Genomic DNA, 23,862 nt, shown 5'->3' with positions numbered 1-23,862 from the left:
ATCATATTGCTTTCTCAAAGATGGTTACATTACTTAGTTGTTGCATAACAATAAATCAAACAATGATTTTCTTCTTCAATGAGGATCTACAGTAATTAATAATTATTTGTTTCTTTAAAGAATAATCTATTTTTAATTCTTATATACACAAAATCCAAAAACAAACCTCACATAAAAATCATAAGGTCTGGGTAGATGCATTTCATGTCTTTTTACTAAAATACATATGTCTACAGAAAATCTTAATTGCTCAAAAAAGTAATTTTAGTTGTATTAATAATTTCCCTAATAAGTCACTTGTAAAATAATTTCAAAAAACAAAAATAAACATAAAAAAAACTTTCTACATGGTTTTGATTCAAATCATGTATGAATCTATTTCAACAAAATAAGGGTTTATTTATTATTCATTTTTTTGCCTCTTAAATAGCAAACAAACCAACATGCAAAATTGGTATATAAATTCTTATTTGAAACTATTTCTATTTTGGAGTCATTTGTGACATTGAACCCAAAACCAAATCTATATGATCCAGAAATGAAGACTCCATGTAAATTAGTGTTAGAAAAGTAGTGCAACTAATTAAAGTGTGAAATTGGGGCAACGCCTTTGAATCTCAACATTCATCACCATTCATCCACACACCCACGTTGTCGTCAAGCAGGCCACTACAGTAGTTACGTGCACGGGGCCAAAGCTTTTAAAGTACGTTCAGGTTTCGACATGGAATACTTTAAAGTATGAGAAGCGGCGTTTTGCAAGCGCGGCGCGGCGCGGGGAGCAAGGCAGGCAGAATGGCAGACGACAGACACCGAATAGCTTGCAACAAGCAACGCACGGCGTCCCCTTCCTCCTCATGCCAAACCGGCGGACGTCGGGGACGGGGGTGATCGATCGTCCACGGGTCATTCAGCAATCAGGGCAGCACTGGGTGAAGGAGCGCGGGGATCTCATGCACACGAACGCGGACGTTGCGGATACAAATAGCGCGGAACGGGACCAGCCATCCCCGTAAGCAGAGGCAAGAAGGTGGCTTGCGGGGATTCAAGGGCAGTCGGCATTCTGGCCGGGACCGCCGTAGAAGAAGAAAGCGCCCCATTGCGCGTTCGCGCCCTTTTGGATGTTGTAGCAGGCTGGGTGCTCGGCAAGGGTGCGCATGCCTAAGGGGGTTTTCAGCACATTATTTGCATCCACGAATTTGATGTTGCGCAAGTAGCTCGCTTGCCCGAATCCTTTCTCCGGGAACTGGCCGCTGCCCATGCGCGTGGCCGTGTGGCGGCCTCCAGGACGTGAATTCACCACCTCCCCGCCCCACTCTAGCATCGACGCGCTGGTTGCAAGATGCGTGAAGAGAGACGCGGGCCAGTAGCCGACTAAGTGATCCTCCCCGAATTGCATCCACCAGTTTCCTCTGCTGGGGTCCTGCAAGGACATTCACAGACGCTGTTTTAGATCCAAGCTCGTGGCGGGCTTTGTCGTTCACCCTACAGCATTCTCCATGGGTAGCAGTCGTTCGATCTCAAGACGCAGCGCGCGCTTACTTTCCAAATGAGGATGCTGATGTCGTATTGCGACCCGCCGGCACTTGAGAGCGGCGTGATTGCTGCCCCTATTGCGATGGCGTTGCTTGTCTGGACGAATCCCGAACACAGCAGATTATAGCAGCCCGTCCCTTGGTATGCATCCGCCGTCCAGTAGATGAATAGTCGTGGGTTGCTATCTCCGTAAATTAGCGGGCTAACCTACACATTCCATTGCCATGGTATCAAGGACGTGCAGATATCCTCAGGGCCACTAAAGCATAAATGAAGATTGCAATGAACGAATGCTCACGCAAGAGATTGACGGGAAAGAGATAGATAGACAGATAGATGTTACGTACTTGCCATCCAGCTTCGATGCTGTTAAGATCGTTGTTGAAGGTACCCGCTAAAACCCAGATTTGCGAGAGGCTGAATTCGCTAGGCTCTTGAACAGTGGGGTTCCAGACATTCAGCGTGGCTTGCGCGCCATAGAGCATGTCACCTCGCATGTAACCGATGGCGTGCTCGTGGCTGTTGTCAGCCTGGGTTTGCAAGGTGCGGCTCGGAGGAGAAATCGGTGACGACGGGCCAGTCTTCTTCATCATGTACTCCTTCAAGCTGCCGGCACGGAGGACATCTTTCGCTGAAGTACGCCGAATTGGGATAGTTCCGTGTGGACATGATTGACCGGTTTGGTGCCACAGCTGGGGAGGGGGCTCTCCTGTCTTGTTGCGAAGCACTTCTTCAGCTAAAGAATTCTTAGGAAACGCCGCTGGCGAGGCCTGTCAAATCACACACACACACACGATAACTGTTAGCCCCTCGAACACACAACAAATTCATTCTGGGACTTTGATGAAACGCGGGTGATTCACTGTAGTTGCGAACCTGGAGGGAATGATTTCGGAGAGCAGGGTGGTCAAATGCCGGTTGATGGACGCTATTCACGCAGTCGATAATGTCGCCATCGTTGCTCTGCTTGCCACAACAAACATCATCTAGGTTAACGGGGGAAGTCGCGGAGGTGAACACCCAAGCTAATATCCGGCGTCTGGACATCTGACGTGTGTACTGGTGCCCCGAATGCACTTCCGTGAGCTATGGTAAACTCGCAAACTCGGCTGATTACGAGGATGTCCATCACATTTAAGACGCCGGGCTTTCCTGCATGAAAATCTCCGACATGATGCAACCGCCTACTAGCACATGCAGTGAGACTCCACTCGGACAAGCCTTGCTGGATTGGCGCTATGGCTGTGGCGTTTCTGGTCAACACTGCGAACTGAGAAAGTTTGAACGAAAAGCCCTATGAGGAATGGAATAGCGTAAGAGAGGGAGGGTGAAAGTTTTCAAAAATTAAATGAATTTAAAACTTATATATATATACCTGGATTGATATGACGGCAGGTTTGTTCACTTGGGCGAGATGTCTGTGAATCTCGGCGAGTTTGCGCTGGCTGCGGAAGAAGCGGGACTTGGCAGAAGAAGCGCAAGCTGGACGCAGCTGAGTGTGGATGCACGCGTAGAACAGAATCCCGATCAGTGTTGCTGTGAATACCTGAGGCTTGTGGCGCCTTGACATCCCGCTTCCTCCTTCCTTGTTCCAGAATGTGTTGATGTTCTAACTGAGATGCCTCGTACAATGCCCTCCAACATCACGCTAGCCTAGATTTCCCTCCTGCCAAGTCTCACTCCTGTTAGTAAGCTTCCAACTTCCCCTAGGCCCAAGGGCAGCGACTGCACCCCACTGAGGCATTAGTTCCAGCTCCAGCCCGTTGATTCCACTTTGTTGTAGTCAAAGACTAATGTAGTGAATCTAAGGTTAGCTGGAATAAGCCAGCGATCGATTTAAGTATTCGACGGATTGGAGCTTGTCAATGGATTCGTGGATACATGAGAAAACTGGGAAGTCCTAGAAGGGGGGGCAGCTGATTGCAGCTAGAGGCAAAGGTTGAATTACCTTAGTGGCAGAAGACATCGCCATCAATTGAAGTCCAGCTGTACCGTCCGGTGCACAGACTTAAATCCACAAATTGACATGGTAATTCAACCAGGGCTGAGATGGGGATGTCTCTCCAGACACATTGACACTATTGCACAGGGAGTGATTGGCCAGATCAAATTGTCAATCAGCTTTTACTACTTTTAGAACGCTGAATCACGTGTATGCAAAAGAATTCTCTCTTGCACCCAATTCCGACACCGCAATAAAGGCCAAGAGACGTCAATCCTCGCACACAACTGACGCGCTTTCGGATCATGAATTTCAGTGCCACCGTACGCTGCATTCACAAAAGGATGATGCAGTGGAGTTTGAACTGAGACTATGCGTCGGGCACTGGAATGTGTGGCACATTCACGACCTCGGCAATATTGCTCACAGGGATGAGCCGGACAATCGCAGGCAGTGTCATGACCCCGCGCACCTTATCAGATGGAGAAACATGCGAGCGAAGTGCTCACCGACTGGGGGGCATGTACCCGTGAGTGAGGTGAACGCGGATTCCGCCATTCAATAGGATATCTGGAGATAATCTTTCCGATCCAATGGAATTAAGCTAATAGCATCCCCATTTCCATCACTGCAGTCAATCTGCCAGGGCACCTGCGCCACCGTCAATTAAGGTGGCCATTGCTTGCAGAGGTAGGCTGCCGAAACGCCATGCCCTGCGGTTCCAAGCTGTGGCAGGTTTAGTCCAGCAGGATGCAACACTTTGCGAGTCATGCTAAAACCTCATAATTAGGAGCCTGGCAACATACTGACAGGACCTTAATCCGATGTTTCTGTCGCTAATCTGGTCAGCTGGAACCCACTAATCAGGGCAGAGTCAATGGTAAATTTAACATTTCCTTGAGATCCAGTCTTCACGCTCGTTTGACTTGAGCAGTATTTCGGGGTACAAAGACCTGGATGGCATACAAGTCATGGCGCTGTTGCCTGGGAAGACGGGTACTCACCAGGAGGAACGCATTGAAGCAGCTTCACATTCTGGAAATCAATGAATGTTGATGTCAGTGCATAGAAGGCAGTTTCATAAGGATCGTCAATAGGATCTTGGCACCATTGCTAGGGCATGGAGCATGCCGTTCCAATGCTGTACTATGGATTAGTTATAATATAATCAAATGCCGGTGTTAGCGAGAAGGCTGGTACGCTGCTGATGTGATCATTTGAACCCACCGATTGATCAGCCTTCTAATTGTCGTGTTCATAATTACTCAGCGCCACACGATTCTTGTTTTGTTTTCTTTTTTCTATTTTCTTTTTCCCGTGTTCTGAATACGAGGATTGCGAGGCATTTTCGGGAAATGGGGTATGTTTTTTTTAGTTTAGTTTTATTTTAAGTCTATTGACCACACCTGAAGGCTAAAGTCTGTGGATCAGAATTGAGGTTCAGGAATTCATGGTTTTGCATGAGACTTCAATGTATTGTTCTGACAAGAGTATATGGCCGTGTGGATCTATGTGTGGCGATCGTTTACGACCAGAAACCCTGCTCCTCATGGAGGAGGCAAAAATAGACTCCTCTTAGTACGCTTTTCGCACTGCTTTTAGCATGAAAAGATTTGATCCTTACCCCAGGAAAATCTCGAATGCCCAAGTCGAACTTCATGGTCGATTAATCACGCATCTCAGACTGCACCAATGTGAGCAAAACTCTCAGTGAAGCTTCTGAAAAGGAGGTGGCGATTAGGGTCATCGTTTTAGTACTTTCGTGCGTTAGTCACAAGTTTCCTCAACCTGCGACGACGAGGCATCAGTTATGGAGCTGTCTGGGTTGATGATACATCCCCCTTGAAGAGAACATGCTGATATAGCACTTAGAACCTTCGTTGTCTCGTTAAGTCATTGTACAAACAATCACCAAGTATACTGACACGGATCTGAGACGCCAAAATAGCAAGCCACGGTCACTCGCTATATGTAGAGCTCATCAATAGCTCAAGGTTGTTGTCTTCTTCGACAGCGTGAGCGCTAGAAAGAATGTACGACGTTTCCTTACATGGGAGCTGGAAATGTGTGGAGACAAACAGCGCTACAGCACGTCGGAAGAAATACTCTAGTACGGGTTAGTTACTTCCATCGGCTGACCGTCAATGAATGTTCATCTACAGAGCTTGAACTTGCCAATTTGTAGCAGAACTAATTCTCTAAAACATTCATCCGACGATTGGTTGAGGAATGTCTGGACTGCAAAATATCTAGAAATGTCGAACCGAGGTAGCAGACCCCAAGGGGTGATTTGTTGTGGAAAAACTCGAAGAACCTCGCGTGGCCGACGATGACGGTAACGCCTGTGCTCCGATGCGTCTGTCCATGGTGTATGCCTGCGGCGTCGTCCACGTTTGAACTTGCGCGAGCACCACAATCAGCAGCGTCAGCCCCGTTGGAATCGGAATGCAGTTTAACATGCCCTTGATTCTCTCCACTAACGTCACCGTGCTGGGTCATCATGGACCAGCAGATTCTGCAGGATTGGTGCGACAGCCATCTGCAACTGTCACCTTGTCGGAAGGTCTTCTAAACCATCCCATAAGTACCCAACTTTGGTATATCTGATTGCATTCAAGCAAGCTGTAATGACGAAGAACACGAAGACGGAAACGACAACATGGCGAATGACCGGAGATACATAGGGCCCAACACGGACAAGCCCCAATTCAACAGTCTCAAAACACGCCAACCCCAGGAGGACCACCCATCCACACACGAAGTTATGGTATGATCTAGAATGCATGAATCAGGATCATCAACATTGTGGTGACGAAAGACAATATGCCAACAAAAGGCAATGTTCAACATCCCGCGCTTCGAAACCAAGACGCTGCTAGCTACCATGTTTGTGTGATCCATCATAATAATGTAGTCCCAACAATTCACCAAACAGAGCCGGGAAGATCTTCCATCCACCTGTTGTGATCTTTTTGGCTGACCTTCCTCCGAAATTAACGTAACTATCTTCAGTGAAAGTGTAATTGGTTGCGATGGTGGAATTTCTTTGGCCCTTGTAAATTCTCAGCTCGGATGCTCGGTACGTGTTCCTCGTGAAGAAAATGTATTTCTCATCAGATCACTTGCAGTCGCCGCAACAGCATTCGGATACTGCATCACCTGGAGATTGCATCGGTGGAGTTTGTGTACGGGAGCTATTCACTATCTTTTCAGCCAAGCTGAATAGTGACGAAGCTCTGTCGTGAACACCTGCAGCAGGCAGAGACTCGAAAGGTGCTGTTACGTGCAAAATTTTCAGGGCCACAGCTCGAGAGGTAAAACACCCACACTCCATCCACATCCCGTCACGACGTACCACTGCGATCAGTCACAATGAATGTTGGTATTCAACGCTTGCGCCTCCGTTGCAATAATCTCCTCAGGACCTCTTCGTCCCCTCCCAGCCTACGCTCTGTCTGTCTGTTTGTTGCAGGCAAAGGACCGTAGAAGCATGTTCTGGCTTGTACATATGGAAATTCTCAAACTGAACTTGATGAGAAATTCACCCTCCTTTGAGAAAGCCATTCATTGACATCCACTCTCCCACTGAGTTCTTGTTAATATTTCCAAATTTTGGTTCACAACGTGGGTATTCAGCAAGTTTCAAAGCCTGGAATCGGCATAGACAAACCAGACCCCATGGCAATGCACTCAAGCTGGGACTGAGCGGCGTGGACTGTCACAAATTGATGAGGTAGGGTAAACTCGATACCCACCCAGCTCTTCGACACCAGCATTGGGGCATGATCAAACCACATTATACGGCGGCCAGTTTGTACACGAAAATAGTGGCAGACGAGGGACAAAAAGTGGAAGGCAGTGGATAAGAACTGAGGAAGCGAAGCGACGTGTCTGTGGGGAGGATATGGATTCCGACGCCGATGTGTACTCCCAGCAGCTTCCACTATCCTCACTTGGATCTGCTCACTAGCAATCCGTGGTCCCACTTGATCGCCTGAATCTTGCGAGCGGCTGGTTCCAGAGAAGCAAAATGGCTGCGGCACCAGGGCGAGTAAAACTGGAACCCATCCACCCCCCCCCCCCCCCTCCCAACCCCAACCCACATGGGCGTCCTCCTTCCTGACGCCCTGCACATATCATTGCTGGGCTTCATCATTCTCCCAAAATCTACCCGCTAAGATCCTGATTAATTTGTCATAATCATGGTCAAATTTCTAACTCTGCCGTTACTCTTGGGTGGCGTATCTGTTGACCGTAGATAACACTTGCACTGCCCAACATATTTGTGGGCAATTCGAGGATGAAGACATGATTTATAATATTTCTTCAAAAACAAATTAATTTGGATGGATGGATAAGAAAATAAAGATCAAATAAGCAATCGATGTCCTTGATGGAAATAGATTAGGTTTCACTTAAGAATTTGCTGTAGTAGTTGTATTGATTATGAAGTTAGGGTATGATTAGAAACCATCTTTCACAATTTTTTCCATTAATATTATCCACAAATTGTGTTTCTTCACATTTTCCTCTTAAAAAGTAGATTTCATAGTAGTAATACCATGTTGGTCTTCTATTTCTCTAAAAATACCATCTATATTTTTGACTTTCTTAACATTATCTATTTAAACAACATATAAGTAATAAGATATATTTAATTAGCCACTTCTTTAGACCAATTAAAAACACTTTACCATTTGATCAACCCATGCTATGCATTCATTGTCTAATTTGATAATTACACACATCATTAACATTATTTGGTATAGTTAGTGATAAAAATTTACAACACAAGTAAAACCTACTTTAAAGCACCTTAATAAAATGTTTAAAATATTTACATCATATTAATAATTATGTATGATTCAACATTTTTGAAAATACTTAAAAATAAATAAATATGAGATTCTAAATTAAGATTAAGTCTTATAGATCTAATACATTCAAATTTAATTTTAACTTGTTTTCGTATTTAGCATCTAGTATACAAATAAAAAAAGTATTAAATTTTTAAACAAAAAAAATTATAAGATACATAAATATTAGTTATAATTAAATGCTAGAAAAATATTGTTATTATTGTTTAACGTTACCATATTTAATTGTAATTTTTATTTACAACTATTATTATAATCATCTTTATTTTTTATATTTATTGTGATTTTAATCTATTTTACAAATTCAAATTATTCTTTTAAAAATATTCAATTTTAATATATTTATAAGTCCTAAATACCTTAACTTTGTAGATTTGTATATAAAATTATATATATATATATATATATATATTAAAAAAATAAAATTTATTTTTATTAATTTTAAAAAATATACCTTGAATATAATTAGGGATTTTAAATATATTTTTTCAATCACCTTTTTAAGATTCTATTTAATTTTTTATAAATAAATATAAAATTAAATATATTTTTTAGAACTCAATACTTTATGATAAACTAAACTTTAATCTTTTCATCAATACAACATACATATATATGTTAAATTTATTAAAATTCATATATTTTAATATTATTCTATTTATAATCTATTAGAATTTTTTAAAAATTAAATAAGAATATAATAATCTCATCTCAAAACAATATATTCATATATATTATCCGTTTTGTACATTATTTTGTAGTCTTTAATTATTAGAGACCAATTTTTTGTTTCTAATTAATTATTAGGCTAAGTAGAAGAAGATGGTTGAATTTTTTTTATTTTTTTAATTATGATCACAATACTTTAGTGTTAGATGAGTTATATTAGAAATAGGGGATCTTGAACATCCTTAAGTATATCTTAGGTATATATAATTAAAGAAGTAATGAAGGTTTATATTGGTTGAGTCAAACCCTGATTAGGTGGACATATTCAACAACCAACATGTGGCCCTAAAGCCACAAAGTCAAGTTAATAATCAATGCAAAAGCAAAATAGGATAACATGACAAGTTAAAGTATTGAATCAAAGAGTAGACCAAAAACATTGCAGTCAAGCAATCACATCATCAAGAGTTAGAAAAGACTATTATTTCCAAGATAATGACTACTAATGCTTGATTCTCCACAAAGATTATATTGAAGCAAAATATAATGTGCATCATACATAAAGAAATTGTAAACAACTTTCTAATGCTAGAAATAGAAGAGGACATTATTGAATAATAGAACACAAGCCACATTAAGCATATAATTCTTTCTAAATAAAAATACAACAATCTGTTGGCTAAATCCAAAAAGAATAGTAAAAACTTGTAATTGATAATGAAGTGAGTACTACCTTATTGATTGACAAAGAAGCAAGATCTAAATGATGGAATGTGTAACAATGGTGGATAATATTTATCCTATTTTTGCAACATCATAATTTGCTTCAACTATTTCTATTTTCTCAATTAATAGAGTGCTCAAACAGATCTCTATCTTTGAAGGGACCAAGATCTCATAGATTGCTCTAATACCTGAAACTACTCATGTGCCTAATGAAATTTTAGATGTAATTAAAAAAAAAAAAAAAAAAAAAAATCTAAATGTGCACTCAATAGCAAATTAAATGAATACAACATCAAGGAAGACGGATTGATCTTTGCAAAGATTGTAAAGAAGACATGCAAAAGAATAAAAGAAGAAAAGATTTATCTTGAAAAATGTGAATAATCTCCAAAAAAAAAAAAAAAAAAAAAAAAAAAAATTGAATCAAAATTATTATTGAAACCAAAGAAGAAGGCCTTGCATACAAGATGGAAGGGCCATATAACTTGATAAATTAATAGCACCACTATAGATTTCTTTTTTGTATAAAAAATGTGTATTAATTAATACTTAAGATTGATTTTTAATATTCAAAGTATCCAACCATTAAAACTTAAGCCGAATCAATTATATTTAATCAATTATATGTGTAACAAAGAAATAGTTATGAATATTGAGTGGTGGCTAAACAACCACTTCAACTATGTACTTGCATTTAATAAATACAAGTATATAAATTAAATATTTTTTATAAGATTAATAAGTAGGAATTTTTATTATAAAATATCCAACTTTGATTTGATCTATTTTAAGTACAAATTTTGACTTAAAGATTATTCAAAGGTTTTGGCATATATCCATCTTTTCTATTTGGTAGTGTAAGCAAATTAAAATTAAATTCAAGTAGAAAAATATTAATCAAGGTTAAAGTAAGTAGAAGCATTGATCAATTCTTCAAGTGGCAAAGATAAGTTCACTTAGATCCAATAATTATTCAATTTTCATATAATTCTAGCCAAGGTCATAGACCACAACTTTATATATGTATATATATATGACATCATCTAATAAAAAAAGATGTTCCTTCCAGTTAATCAAATTTCACCTTGACTTTCATCCCTCATAAGTTAGTTTTTAATAAAGAGATACAATTGTTGATGTATACACTTAATTAGAGAGGATATATTTTCTATTAAGTTGTGTAGGAAAAGAAGGTCCAACTGATTGCATTACCAATGATATTCTTGGCATTATTTTGAATGTTAGAAAAAACAAGAAGGGGCTTTTAGGATTTTAATGATTTTAAAGCACATTTTTCTTATGGCCACCACATTTAATGTTGTATAATCAGATTGGAGTTCTTTGGATACAACCTTCTCTTATCTAAAGATGTATAGATCTAACTTCAAGTATGTGATAAATTTACTTTTCTATTGTTTGCATTGTTGGCAATAATAAATATCATTAAACTTAACTTGCTAAGCTTTCTTTTGATCTTTTGATGCAAATAAACTTATCTTATTTATTCTTCTATTTTTATCTCAAAATTATATTAATATAGAATCTTTTTTATAATTTGACAAAAATATAGATAAAAAAATATATATCATTGTAGAAATTAGAGAGGAGAATATTCAATATATGTTGCATTGTTCATTGCATACTTCCACTCTTCTTCTAATCCTATAGTGCTTTCTACAGCTCTTTCTTCTTGCAACAACTCAAATTCTTCCCTTCCTTCTTTCTTCAATATAAAAATTTCTTCAAAAACCATTCTACTTGTCATACAACAATATAAGGATTTATGTCACTGAATTTCTTCATTATATAACAATACAAATGTAAGAAAAGTAGAATCAATCAATATTAAAAATACTATAGTATATAAATATATAAAAATTACTTTTTAAAAGATAAATAATAAATTTTGTAAAAAAAAAAAAGAACTTCTTCTAACACCTCATCTTATACTTATTCTTCTATAACTATTATTTTTTCACACATTATTGATATTTTCTAGCTATGTTTAAATGCAATAAAAACCTTGTTATTTGTTCATTTTAATACTTAGAGATAGAGATAAATAATCAGATGATATTTAAAATCTATATATAAGACTTTGTATCAAGGACAAGAACTTGATGAAGAAAAATAAATAAGTGAGAATTTTTTCAAAGAAAGATGAAAAAATAGAAATAAAAAAGTATTTATATTCAAAAGAAAGTAAAATGGCTATTGTCAAAAGACAAGAAAATTAGAAATCCTTGAAATTAGACTAAAAGCAAGAAAGGAATTAACAAGAGTGAAGAAAGCTTCACTCTTATTTCTATAAATACTATCTAACTAAAAGTTACATGGCCATGTTCTATAGGACCTCCAATCCATGTCTAATTTGTAAAATACATGTCTTAACTTACAAGGCAAGTTTTCTATATGTACTCCACATGGTTTGCTTATACTATAAGCTACCAACACATTGTTGTGTGATAACACAACTATATAGTAAAAAATAAAAATATGGATGTTATTATAGAAGAGCCTAGCAAAAGTATGTAGTAGAAAAATAAAGATAAAAGATAGAAAGGTAGTAAAAGATTTCATCTTAATGCTGTTTTTTTATAGAAGGGACTTCTATTTATTTTGTAGAGGCATAAATGAGCCAAATAAATTTATCTAGGTATATTAAAAAGATAATTATAAATAGGATAAATCAAAACTTATTTCAAATTACCAAAAATTGATATCCATAGGAAATTGGTTATCAACTTAAATCAAAATCAAATCCCAAGGTATAAAACTATGTCTATATGGCAACTTTAGAGTTCTTTGGTAGATTAAAGAGTGGAATTTGAAAGCAAACTTAAGAAAAGCTTTTGAAGCATTGATTTTATGTCAATTGAATTAATATTTATCTTTTGAAGGATTTTCAAAGTTAGTGATTTTCTTGGTTAGTTTAGATTTTGAATAATAAAAATGTGTTTATAAATTTAGAAGTTTCTTGAATTCTATAATCTAAGTATAGGTGAATTTTGAATATTATTTTGGTGTACTAGTTATAAATATATATGGAAATTTTAAAGTCAATCAAATAATTACATCAAAGTATGTGAAGGTTTTTAAAGGTTGATGTCTTAAAAATAGGAGTTTGAGGGTCAATGAATATTTCTAAGCTTTTCAACAATCTACTAATTGGATTGAAGTGAAATTTTTTTATGGATATTAGACTCAATTTCTAATGTTTAAATGAAATTGAAAGCAATTTAACAATTCAAGAAGGAGGTATTGGTGGTAGAAGTTCAATATTTAGGTTGGAAGATGAAGCTACCCAACACCCGATTGGATTATCTTGTATTTTTTTTAATTAGTAAGTATAATTGATTTCATCTTTTTTATGCTTCTTCTTAATTAAGATTATAAGAAGTATGAAATTTTTAAATTGATATCAACAGTTCAATCATTAGTTGTTGAAGTTCTAATTTGCTACAAGATTTGATTTAGGATTTGTCTACAATTTGATTAGTACTTAGGATTTGGTCTAGGATTCGATTAGGATTAGGATTTGCTTGAGATTTGGTTTAAAATTTAACTAGGATTTGATTAGGATTTCTTTAGAATTTGAGATTTTATTAGGATTTTAATTAAGATTTGACTTAAGATTTGATTAAGGTTTAATTAAGGTTTCAATTAAGATTACATCAAAAAATTTATTTTTAATATTTTTTTAGGATTCTTTATTTTTCTTTAAAAATTTATATTTATATTTTTTAAAAATATAATTAATATTTTATTTTTTATTTTTTATTTTTTAAAAATTTCTTGTTATTTTTTTTTGCATTAATTTGGAACTTCTTTTTGTTTCTTTTATAACTTCTTGTAAATTTATTTTGGATTGATCAAATTTTGTTCAAGATTATTAACGTATACTTAAGAATATTTAAGGTTCTATTAGACTTGATAGGATTATTCTTGCATTTCTTCTTATCTTCCACAACTAGACATTCAATGCATTTTAAAGTAAGAATACACCCACTATGACAATGTATGATACATGACTAATTTGTTGGCCAAATGTTCAATTTGCCAATCATCTTAGATACGTATAAAGTGAAATCATATCTAGGAAGCTTCTATGAAGCTTTTCTATAAGATATTATTAAACTTATTTACTTTTAGTTATTTCTATCTGTTCATATTATCTAGGTAATTACTTGCGTAAATATGTATATCCATGGCATTATCCTCCTTCTAAAGATGAGTTCTACAAAGAGTGGTGATCACATATTGATGAAATACAACATGCAAAAAATTATATTTTGATCTTTATTCTCTTCAAAAGTAGTTGATAAGTCCTTTCAATGACCATTAATATCTTATTCTATGGCAAAAAGACCATCTTGATATTTAATCATTGTTAAGGCCTTCATAACTTTTTTCAAATTAAATATTTGTAACACCATCAAAAGTTATTTTTATCTCCAATAAAATTAACAAACATCAAAAGTCTCTTCCAAAGTCATGATATCAAACGTGTTGTATCTTCCCATTTATTTAAGAAAGAGCATGTTGTTCTTGAAGGTCTTTGTTTCTATTACATTTCCTTGAAAGCTAAAACAATAGCAATGTCTTCTTTGATAAGTCAATAAACAATAATTCTTCAATTGAATCTATTAGTTATTTATTTTTTATTTTTTTAATACTAAAAATATATAAAAACTATAAATAAAAGAAAAAAATAGAATGCAATTTTTTTAAAACTGCATTTCTTTTATAACAAAGGTTTTATTGATTTTTCATTTTATTTTTGATAGATGTCATGGATGAAAAATATTTGACTTTCTTTGATGTATTTGCAAGATTTTATATTGACTTTAGTATGCATTCATTAATATTATATCTGTGTCAATAAATAAGATATTCCAACTTAAGTGAGCATTGCGTCAAGTCTAAGATTTCTTCTACTTAAACTCTTGATTATCTACTTCTATAGGAAGTTGTAGCATTTTTCTTCTTTCAAAAATATTCATTGTCTTACATGGCTCAAAAAAAGATATAAGAAATATGGAATAGATTTTCATAGATTCTAATAGATGTAATTAATAAAAATTTGGATTGACTGGTTTATATACAAAAAACGAATTAAGTCTATAGTAACCTAATTTTTCTCTAGAGCAAATAATTTTGATATTATGAAAAAGTAACTATATCTTACTGTTAATGTGGAATTAAAGTTATTCCTTGCAATAAGCATCCGAGTTGGTCTTTTGTCAATCTTGAGCTTTTCTTAGATGTACCTTCATTGTTATATGTAACTAAGATAAACAATTTGTAAAATCTTCAACTACAACATTATTAAATTTTACAAAGTAAAAAGTATTAAATTATGGATGATAATCATATTTAGCAAAAAATGATGTTTATTGAATAGAAAAATATATTACATTATTTTAAACTAACTATACTAATAACAAAAGAATTATTCAATCATCTTATTGATAGTTGATAGTACATTTCAAATATTGATCCAAAACTTGATTTACATGCATTGAGAATAAAAAACAAAAGATGTTTCTATATCCATCTTTAGAATCTTAAAAAGAATTTTCCAAAACCTTCATACAAATCAAATCCCTTTATTGGATATAATATCCATGGACAAGCCATAATAGCAATAGATATTGTTAAAAAAAAATAGGTGTTTCTTTACATGTAATAGATTTTGTGCATGTTACAAAATGTGCCATTTTACTGAAAGGATCTACTATCACAAATATAGAGTCATAAGAACTTGAGACTAATAGATTTGTGATAAAATCCATAGAAATAAAAGACCATAGTTGTTCAACAATAGGTAATGGATGAGGAAGATTGTACGGTTGATGACAAAGAGTTTTTGATCTTAAATAAATGTCATATGATTATACAAAGTCTTTGATTGCTTTTCATATTTGAGGCCACAAAAAACCTTTGGATATTAACTCCGAAGTCTTGTTTTATCCAAAATATCTTACTGTTGGAAAGTTATGACGTGCATGAAAAATACATAATTATGCTTTATTTTTTGATATATATAAGCGCCCCTCAAAATAAAGTGGATTATTTTTGAATTCAAATTTGGATGTGTCTTGAGATTTTGAAGAATTTTTCTTAATATCACAAACAAAAGTATGAAAGGATATACTTAAGTAAACTTTCTTAAGAAAAATTAAATTAATAATTATTTTCAATTTTATTATTTTTAGATAAAAGTGTTATGGCTTCAAGAAAATGATTTTTTATTGATCAAAGGCTACATTTCTTTCTTTTGATGTAAAATAAAAATATCTAAAAAAAAACATCTAATAAATCTTATCATTTTTTTAATTGATAAGTAAACTTGAAATCATATTTCAATAAGAACATGTTCCAATGAACTTAGTAACAATTCAAAATATGTACTATCATAAAATATTTAAGATTTTCGTAATCCATATATATATGATAATTGGAGTAAAAGTATCTTTTAGATAATGATACTATTTTTAACATGAATTTAGAATTATAATTTCTTTTTCTTTTTTTGGATCTCATAATTGATCTAGATTGGTAAAAAAAAATCTTGAATGAAAAGCTATTAGTTGAAGTTTGTTATCTACTTCTATTTGTGACAATATAGCATCCAAAGTAAAATATGATGCTTCTATTTTCATAAAATATGCCTTGAAAAAGTTAACACAATATAAGATTGGTATAGAAATAAAAATTATCTTCAAAGCTTCAAATGCTATTTTTGCTTCTTTATTCCATTCAAGTTTGTCTTTACAAGTCAAATATATAAATAGAGCTACAACTTCAAAAATATTCTTAATGAAGATTTATTAGTAATTGGAAAATTCTAAACAATATTAGACATCTTTTACTTTTTTTGAGACCTTCTAATACACAATAATCTAGACCTTCTAAGGATCTATCATAAGGCTAATATTTGAAATAATTTATCCTAAAAGTCAACTTGAATAAAATAAAATACATACTTTTTTATCTTGGCATATAATTCTATATCTTAAAGTTTTTTTAACATACAATAAACATGAAGTTCCTACTCTTTTACGCTCTTAGAAAAGATTAAAATATCATTTAGATAAAAAATAATCAAATCATCCAAAAATTCTCAAAAGATATTATTTATTAGATGTTGAAAAGCTATTAGTGTATTTGTAAGTCTAAAAGATGTAATATTATATTTAAAATCTCAATATCTAGTTTAAAACATAGTCTTTCATTCATCTCTTTCTTTGATGCGTATCAGATTGTATTTTCTTCATAGTTCTATTTTAATATAAATCTTAATTTATTTTAATTAATCAAATAATTCAGATATTAAACATAAAAGATATCTATTCTTGATCATAATCTTGTTGAATCTTCAATAATCTACACATATCTGCAATGATTTATTATTTTTCTTCACAAACAAGATTGAAACTTATGTTGGAGATTTTGAATGACATATAAAACTCTTGGTTAGATTTTCTTCAATATATTCTTTTATTTCAATTAACTCATTTTTTAATAAACTATAGATTGGTCCAAATGGAAATTGAATTCTTTCTTGAAGATTAATTAAACAATTATATAAACAATATTTTGAAAGAATATTTAAATTTTTTTTTCAAAGATATCTTGAAAACTTTTCACCATTCGAAATAGGTGTGGCATAAGTAAGATAAGATGATTCTTCTTTTGCAATATACATAAAAACTCTTATATCTGGAAGCACCAATAATGTCAGAAAAAAGAGAGCTTGCCTTAAGAAAGCGCTGGACTTTGGGCTAACACTAAATTCTCAATTAATCAATAGATGAAAAATACTCCAAGATTATTTATAATTTTATTTTTATTCTTTTCTATAATATTAAATATAGTAGCAATAAACATCAAATGTCAAGCCTCTAGTAATAATAAAAGCTACAGTAGTAAATAATAATTATTAGATCTCTAATAATAGTAAAAGTTATAGCAGTATATAATAATTATTGAATCTTTAGTAATAGTAAAAGTTATAGTAGTAAATAATAATTACTGAACTTTCAATAATAGTAAATTTTATAGTAATAAATAATAATTACCAAACCTCCAATAATAATAAAAATTATAGAAATGAAAAATAATTATTAGACCTCCAATAATAGTAAAATCAATTAATAATTAACAAATCTTTCATAATTTCCAAAACCCTTTTTGTAATAGTAAAATCCTTCTAATACCAAAATTCCTTCAATACTGAATCCTTTTGATGCATTGAATTTTAAAATTTGATAATTCTCAATTCAATCGTTAGATTGAGCTCAAATTATTTGAAAAGTAAGGCAGTACCCTTAACTCTTTTATATCCAATTTTCAACCATCGATTCTTTACAAAACTCTAGATAACACAATTTCAGTAGCACGGCCTTTACATGTTAACTTACAAACACCTATGTACTGATTTTGCAATTTCTTACAAACCCAACACTCAAATGACATGAAATTTTTTTTTGTATAGCTTCTCAATATTATAACTAATAACTAAACCTTTGAAAAGTTTGAGCCAAAATTCATTCAAAAATGCTCAAAAAAAAATGGCTCAAAACATAACCATCAACAATTTGGTTCACTTACTATCTTAATTTGCAAGCCTTGACTTCGACCAGCCATTTCTTCCTCATTTCAGATCTGATTTTATCAAAGCTTGCACAATTGTTGAAGCCCTTCAAGTCAGCTTTCCAACTCCACCTTCCGATTGTTAAATGCCTTTTTACAACTCTTTGTATACTTGAAAGAGTGACAGTAGGTACAAATTTCACATCCATTCACATCCTAACTTCAAACAACCTTAACTTTTTCATAAAAAATTCAAATAACAAACTTTATATACCAAAATTATAGCCCGAAACACGAGTTTTCTGAATCTTCCCTATAAACCTTCGAATTCCCCCAAAAAAGTGGCTTTTCCTTCGGATTTCTCTCAGACAGCCCCTTGAAGCTCATTGGTCATGACATATAGCCAATGAGAGTGAAGATTCTCTTATCCTTGCTTTATCTATCCACATAGATGGCCTAAGGCTACAATACTATAATATCAATACCCATAGATGGCTTAAGGCTACAATACTATAATATCAATACCCATATCTTTTTACATCTTTCATATTAAATAATCCTAATACTTCTATTTTTACTTATAAAACTTACACAAGTTATTTAAGATTTCTATAAACCATGAAATTCTATAAAAAATAACTCATTATTTTCTAAGGTTATTATTAAATAACATCAATATAATAACCATTATTTTTACACTATGAATAAATTACAACACGACAATAGACATATATATTTACCTCAATAGTTACTTATATGATTAAGTAGAAGTAGGTAAATATAGAATAATTTCATAAAGTCTTTTAGAGAAGCTTTTTAGAAGCTTCATAGTACAGTGTCGTACTGTAATTGCTTATAGTATGTAAAAATTAGTTAAAACATATAATATATTCATAAGTCTTAGTATATGTTAGAATGGTTAATAGATTAATTTAAAGAGAGTGGATATAAGAAACTTTATTTTGAGTTTTATCTTTTTTGATTTTAGCATTTTAAAAAAATTATAAGACCTAAATATTTAGTATAAAGCCTTGAGAGAAGATTAGAGCCTAAAGAAGAAAATCTTAACTAATAGGAGGCTTGTTGGGAGGGATGAAAGGAAGGCATGGTTGGATGAAGGCAACGAATAGAGATCTTCATTCCTATTGGTCGAAGGCCATATCCAATTGGAAATTTTTAGTTATATAGACATTATTAGATAAAATAGCTATACATCTAAGTTTCATAGTATTTGAGTATTTATTTTGTGAGATATGAAGAAAATAGCACTTGAATGTTTGTAAGCTAGGATTTAAAGCTATTGTTAGGATTTTGGTGATATCTCAAGATCCGTAATGAATTTGTACTTGAATTTATTTTATTTTTTTGGTAGTTTTTGAAATTATATTACTACTTTATATAAATCTTAAGGATTATTTGGACAGTTCGATCGTGAGATATAAGGTGTTGAAATTTAGGAAATATTTCTCATAAGGATATATAAGATTTTAAGATACTTTATCATACATTTGGATGTTTTTTTAGCTCTTGAGGTTATATATTGATATAAATGCCCAAAAAGACACAATATTATATATATAAATTTGGTATTTTTATATCTTAGACTTGATTGAGTATTTAGTGGCAGCCAAAAGTGCAATGCTTTCTTGAGGCAAACTCTCTCTACCTCAACAACGATTTTGACTTTAGATATATTTGTAGGTTAGAAACTTAGCCAAAAAGTTAATCATATATTGGTAGCTTGTAGAACAAGTTATATCCATATAATAGCTTGTGGAATAAGTCAACTACATGGCGCATACATAGATAACTTACCTTGCAAGATAAGACATATGGCTAGCAAGGTCAACACATGTTGGAGGTCTTATAGGACCCCGCCATGTAGCTCTTAGTTAGATAGTATATATGGAGGCAAGAGTAAAGCCTTCTTCACTCTTGTCAATGCCTTTCTAGTCTTAGTCTTCTTTCAAGACTTTCTAGTCTTCTTATTTTTGACAATAGCCATTCTAGTTAATATTACATCACCTTTTAAGTGACTTACTAGTTTTCTTCACCAATAGAAGAGTATATTAAAGATTCTCTTTCTTCGAGATTCATATGCTTAATAGTTTGCCAAGAATGCTAACATATTATTTCTGTCTTGTTTTAGAAGTGAGTGGATTAATCCACTTCTATTATTATATTTTGAAGGTTGTGAACTATCCACCTTTAAACAAAAAAATCTTATTTTCTAATACTAATCTTTTCCTTAGAAAGAGTGCATAACCCCTCTTTGTAGGATTTGTTTTTAGAGGTTGCAATTTTTCTTCCTTTAATTTAACTTTTGAATTCGTTTGAGTTGTCTATGGAAGGAAAGTTTGTGGATACTACTGTCAACGGAAGTGATAATGATGGAGTATCTGGGATAGCACAATCTAAATTACACCAGCCTCAAATTTTGGCACTTGAAGAAACAACTTTACCTCAGGTTCGACAAGAACTACTAGTTCTACAACATAAGGAGCCTCGAGTTAGTCTTCCAGATAAGTTTGATGGAACACGTTCCAAGTTTCGAGGATTCATCAATCAAATCAGGTTGATAACAGTTTTACAGCCCGAACGATATCTAACGGAGGAGTCATGTGTTGGGCTTGTTGGAACCTTACTTACGGGACAAGCTCTATCATGGTTTGCTCTCTTGTTTGAGAAATGATCATCCATATTAAATAACTTCGAAACCTTTTTGGAAGCATTTGCTGAAGCATTTGGTGAACACGATAAGGTTCGATGGGCTACAACAAAGATCTGGTCGCTACGTCAGGGGATGCGTTCTATATCAGTCTATGCTTCAGATTTCAAGCAATTAGTATGCGACATCAATTGGGATGAAGAAGCATTGATGAGTCAATTCTATTGGGATTTAAGAGATGATGTGAAGGATTTGCTGTTAACTCTTCCTGATCCACGAACGCTCAATGAAGCCATTAGCCAAGCTGTGAAGTGCGATAATCGCCTATTCCAACGTCGCCAAGACCAACGCTCAAGATAACATACAATTCGCCATGCTCCAACTATATCGGCAAGCGGTGTGAATTCACATTCAGAGGTAGAAGACATGTAAATTGATGCGGTATGTATCAAATCTCTTACTATAGAAGAAAAAAAGCGACGTGTGGAGGAAATTTTATGCTTGTATTGCGGTGGAGAAGGCCACAAAGTCAGAAACTGCCCCAAAAAGCAAAATCAAGGCATAGTCAAGACTAGGGGAGTATTTGTTCAGGAAAATGAGGATGCCCAGCCACAGTAGGAACCGTGTGGCTGGACAATGAAATATCCCAACAACAATCAGGTTCCTTTCTTTCTGCCCAACCTACTCTTTGTTTTACAATCCCTCTGTTTATCGGCCCTCAAAAATTGAGAACCTTAGCACTACTAGACTCAGGGGCATCTGCTTGTTTTTTAGACGAAGAATTTGTAAAGCGTCATAAGATCCCTTTGGTACAAAAATCAAAACCTGTTCATGTTGAGGTCATAGATGGGCGACCTTTATTATCTGGTAGCATCACCCATGAATCAAAACCTATAGAAGTAACGTTTAAAGACCATAGTAGTCATATTATTTTTAATATTATTAGAACCCCATCAAATCCTATTATTCTTGGTCTTTCTTGGTTGGAAAAACATAATCCATTGATAGATTGGAGGTTGCGGAAGATGACTTTTCACACAAAACCACCCAAGAAAAAACCTAGTAAAAAACCTCGAAAAAAGAAATCCTTATTCATTGGAGCAAGAGCGTTTATAAGATCATCTAAGGAAGGCACTCCATTTGTCACTTATGCGGCTCCAACTACCGAGGAGAAGATCTCAACAGCAAGTATACCGGAGCAATATAAAGATTTTGAAGACGTGTTTTGAAAGAAGAATGCCGACATACTACCGGAACACCGACCATATGATTGTGCCATAGACTTGCAAGAAGGAGCACAACCACCTTTTGGCCCAATCTACAATCTATCGCAAATGGAGTTGGCAGAGTTACGAAAGTACATCGACAAGAATCTAGCCAAGAACTTCATTCGTCATTCAAAATCATTAGCTGGAGCACCCATCTTATTTGTGAAGAAGAAAGATGGATCATTACGGATGTGTGTGGACTATCGAGGCCTCAACAACGTAACAAAGAAAAATCGTTACCCATTATCCTTGATTTCTAGTCTCTTAGAATAACTTGGACGTGCGAAGATCTTTACAAAAATTGATCTAAGGAAAGCTTATAATCTCATACGAATCAAGGAAGGAGATGAGTGAAAGACAGCATTCCGTACAAGGTATGGTCATTTCGAATATAATGTCATGCCTTTTGATCTTACCAATGCTCCAGTGGTTTTCCAACATATGATGAATGACATCTTTCAAGAACACCTCGACGATTTTGTTGTCATCTACTTGGACGATATTCTAATATTCTCTAAAAATGAGGAAGAGCATGAGGAGCATGTTCGTTTGGTCTTGGAGAAACTACGCAAGCGAGGACTATATGCCAAATTAGAAAAGTGTTTATTTCACCAAACGGAGATGGAATTTTTGGGATTCATTGCGACTACAGAAGGTTTGAAGATGGACCCCAAGAAAGTAGAAGCAATCATATCTTGGGAGGTTCCGAAGACGGTTAGAGGCGTACAATGCTTTCTTGGTTTTGCTAACTTCTATCGGATCTTCATCAAGAAATATTCTCAAGTTGCTGCTCCTCTCACTCGATTAACATGTAAGGATAAGTTGGAATGGGGACCTTTGGCGGAAAAAGTGTTTCAAGATTTGAAGACAGTATTTACTACAGCTCCAATTTTGGTACATCCAGACTTTACAAAGGCCTTCTCTTTAGAAACTGATGCTTCAGATTTTGCTTTGGGAGCTGTGCTTTCACAAATGAGTGAAGATAAGAAGCTCCATCCAGTTGCATTCTATTCTCGGAAGTTCTCTGCTGCTGAAATCAATTATGAGATCCACGATAAGGAACTTCTTACTATAGTGGATTCTTTTGAAGAATGGCGTCACTTTCTTGAAAGAGCTGCACATCCAGTAACCGTATATACGGATCACAAGAATTTGGAGTATTTCATGACGGCTCAAGTTTTAAATCGGCGTGAAGCTCGGTGGAATATGTCGCTATCTAGATTCGATTTTGTTATCACTTATCGACCTGGAAGGCAGCAAGGACTATCCGATGCTTTATCAAGGAGATCGTATCTTGCACCAAAGGCTGGAGAAGCAGCGTTTGATCAACAATGTACAACGTTATTGAAGCCAGAGAGATTTCAACTTTGTGCTACTATTGTATCATTTGATGCTGACTTCCTAAACCAGGTACGTGCTATGATCATTAAAGATTCAATAGCCATTGATATCAAGCAACGTACCAATGACGAAAAGTTTAAGGTGGAGGGAGAACTTTTATACTTTGAAGAGCGATTGTACATTCCAAAAGGACTAGCACGACTCCGAGTTCTTCAATCTCGCCATGATTTTCCAGCT

At 34.3% G+C, this 23,862-nt stretch overlaps 1 protein-coding gene across 1 annotated transcript; it reads right to left on the bottom strand.

The window, feature by feature from the left end:
• Nucleotides 1-378: 378 nt before the first annotated feature.
• LOC112283283 (protein neprosin) lies at nucleotides 379-3,106 on the bottom strand. Its single transcript, XM_024521814.2, has 5 exons — nucleotides 2,912-3,106; nucleotides 2,413-2,499; nucleotides 1,884-2,306; nucleotides 1,543-1,743; nucleotides 379-1,423 (listed from the first exon to the last, which is right to left on the bottom strand). The coding sequence occupies exons 1-5, from the start codon at nucleotides 3,104-3,106 to the stop codon at nucleotides 1,046-1,048; spliced, it is 1,284 nt and encodes a 427-aa protein (XP_024377582.1). The 3' UTR covers nucleotides 379-1,045.
• Between the last annotated feature and the right edge of the window lie 20,756 nt (nucleotides 3,107-23,862).

This window comes from Physcomitrium patens, chromosome 6 (assembly GCF_059467195.1).
Source record: "Physcomitrium patens ecotype Gransden chromosome 6, ASM5946719v1, whole genome shotgun sequence".
In the NCBI taxonomy this organism is placed as follows: Eukaryota; Viridiplantae; Streptophyta; class Bryopsida; order Funariales; family Funariaceae; genus Physcomitrium; species Physcomitrium patens.
The sequence above is the reverse complement of the archived record's forward strand: the minus strand, read 5'-3'. Positions and strand labels throughout refer to the sequence as shown.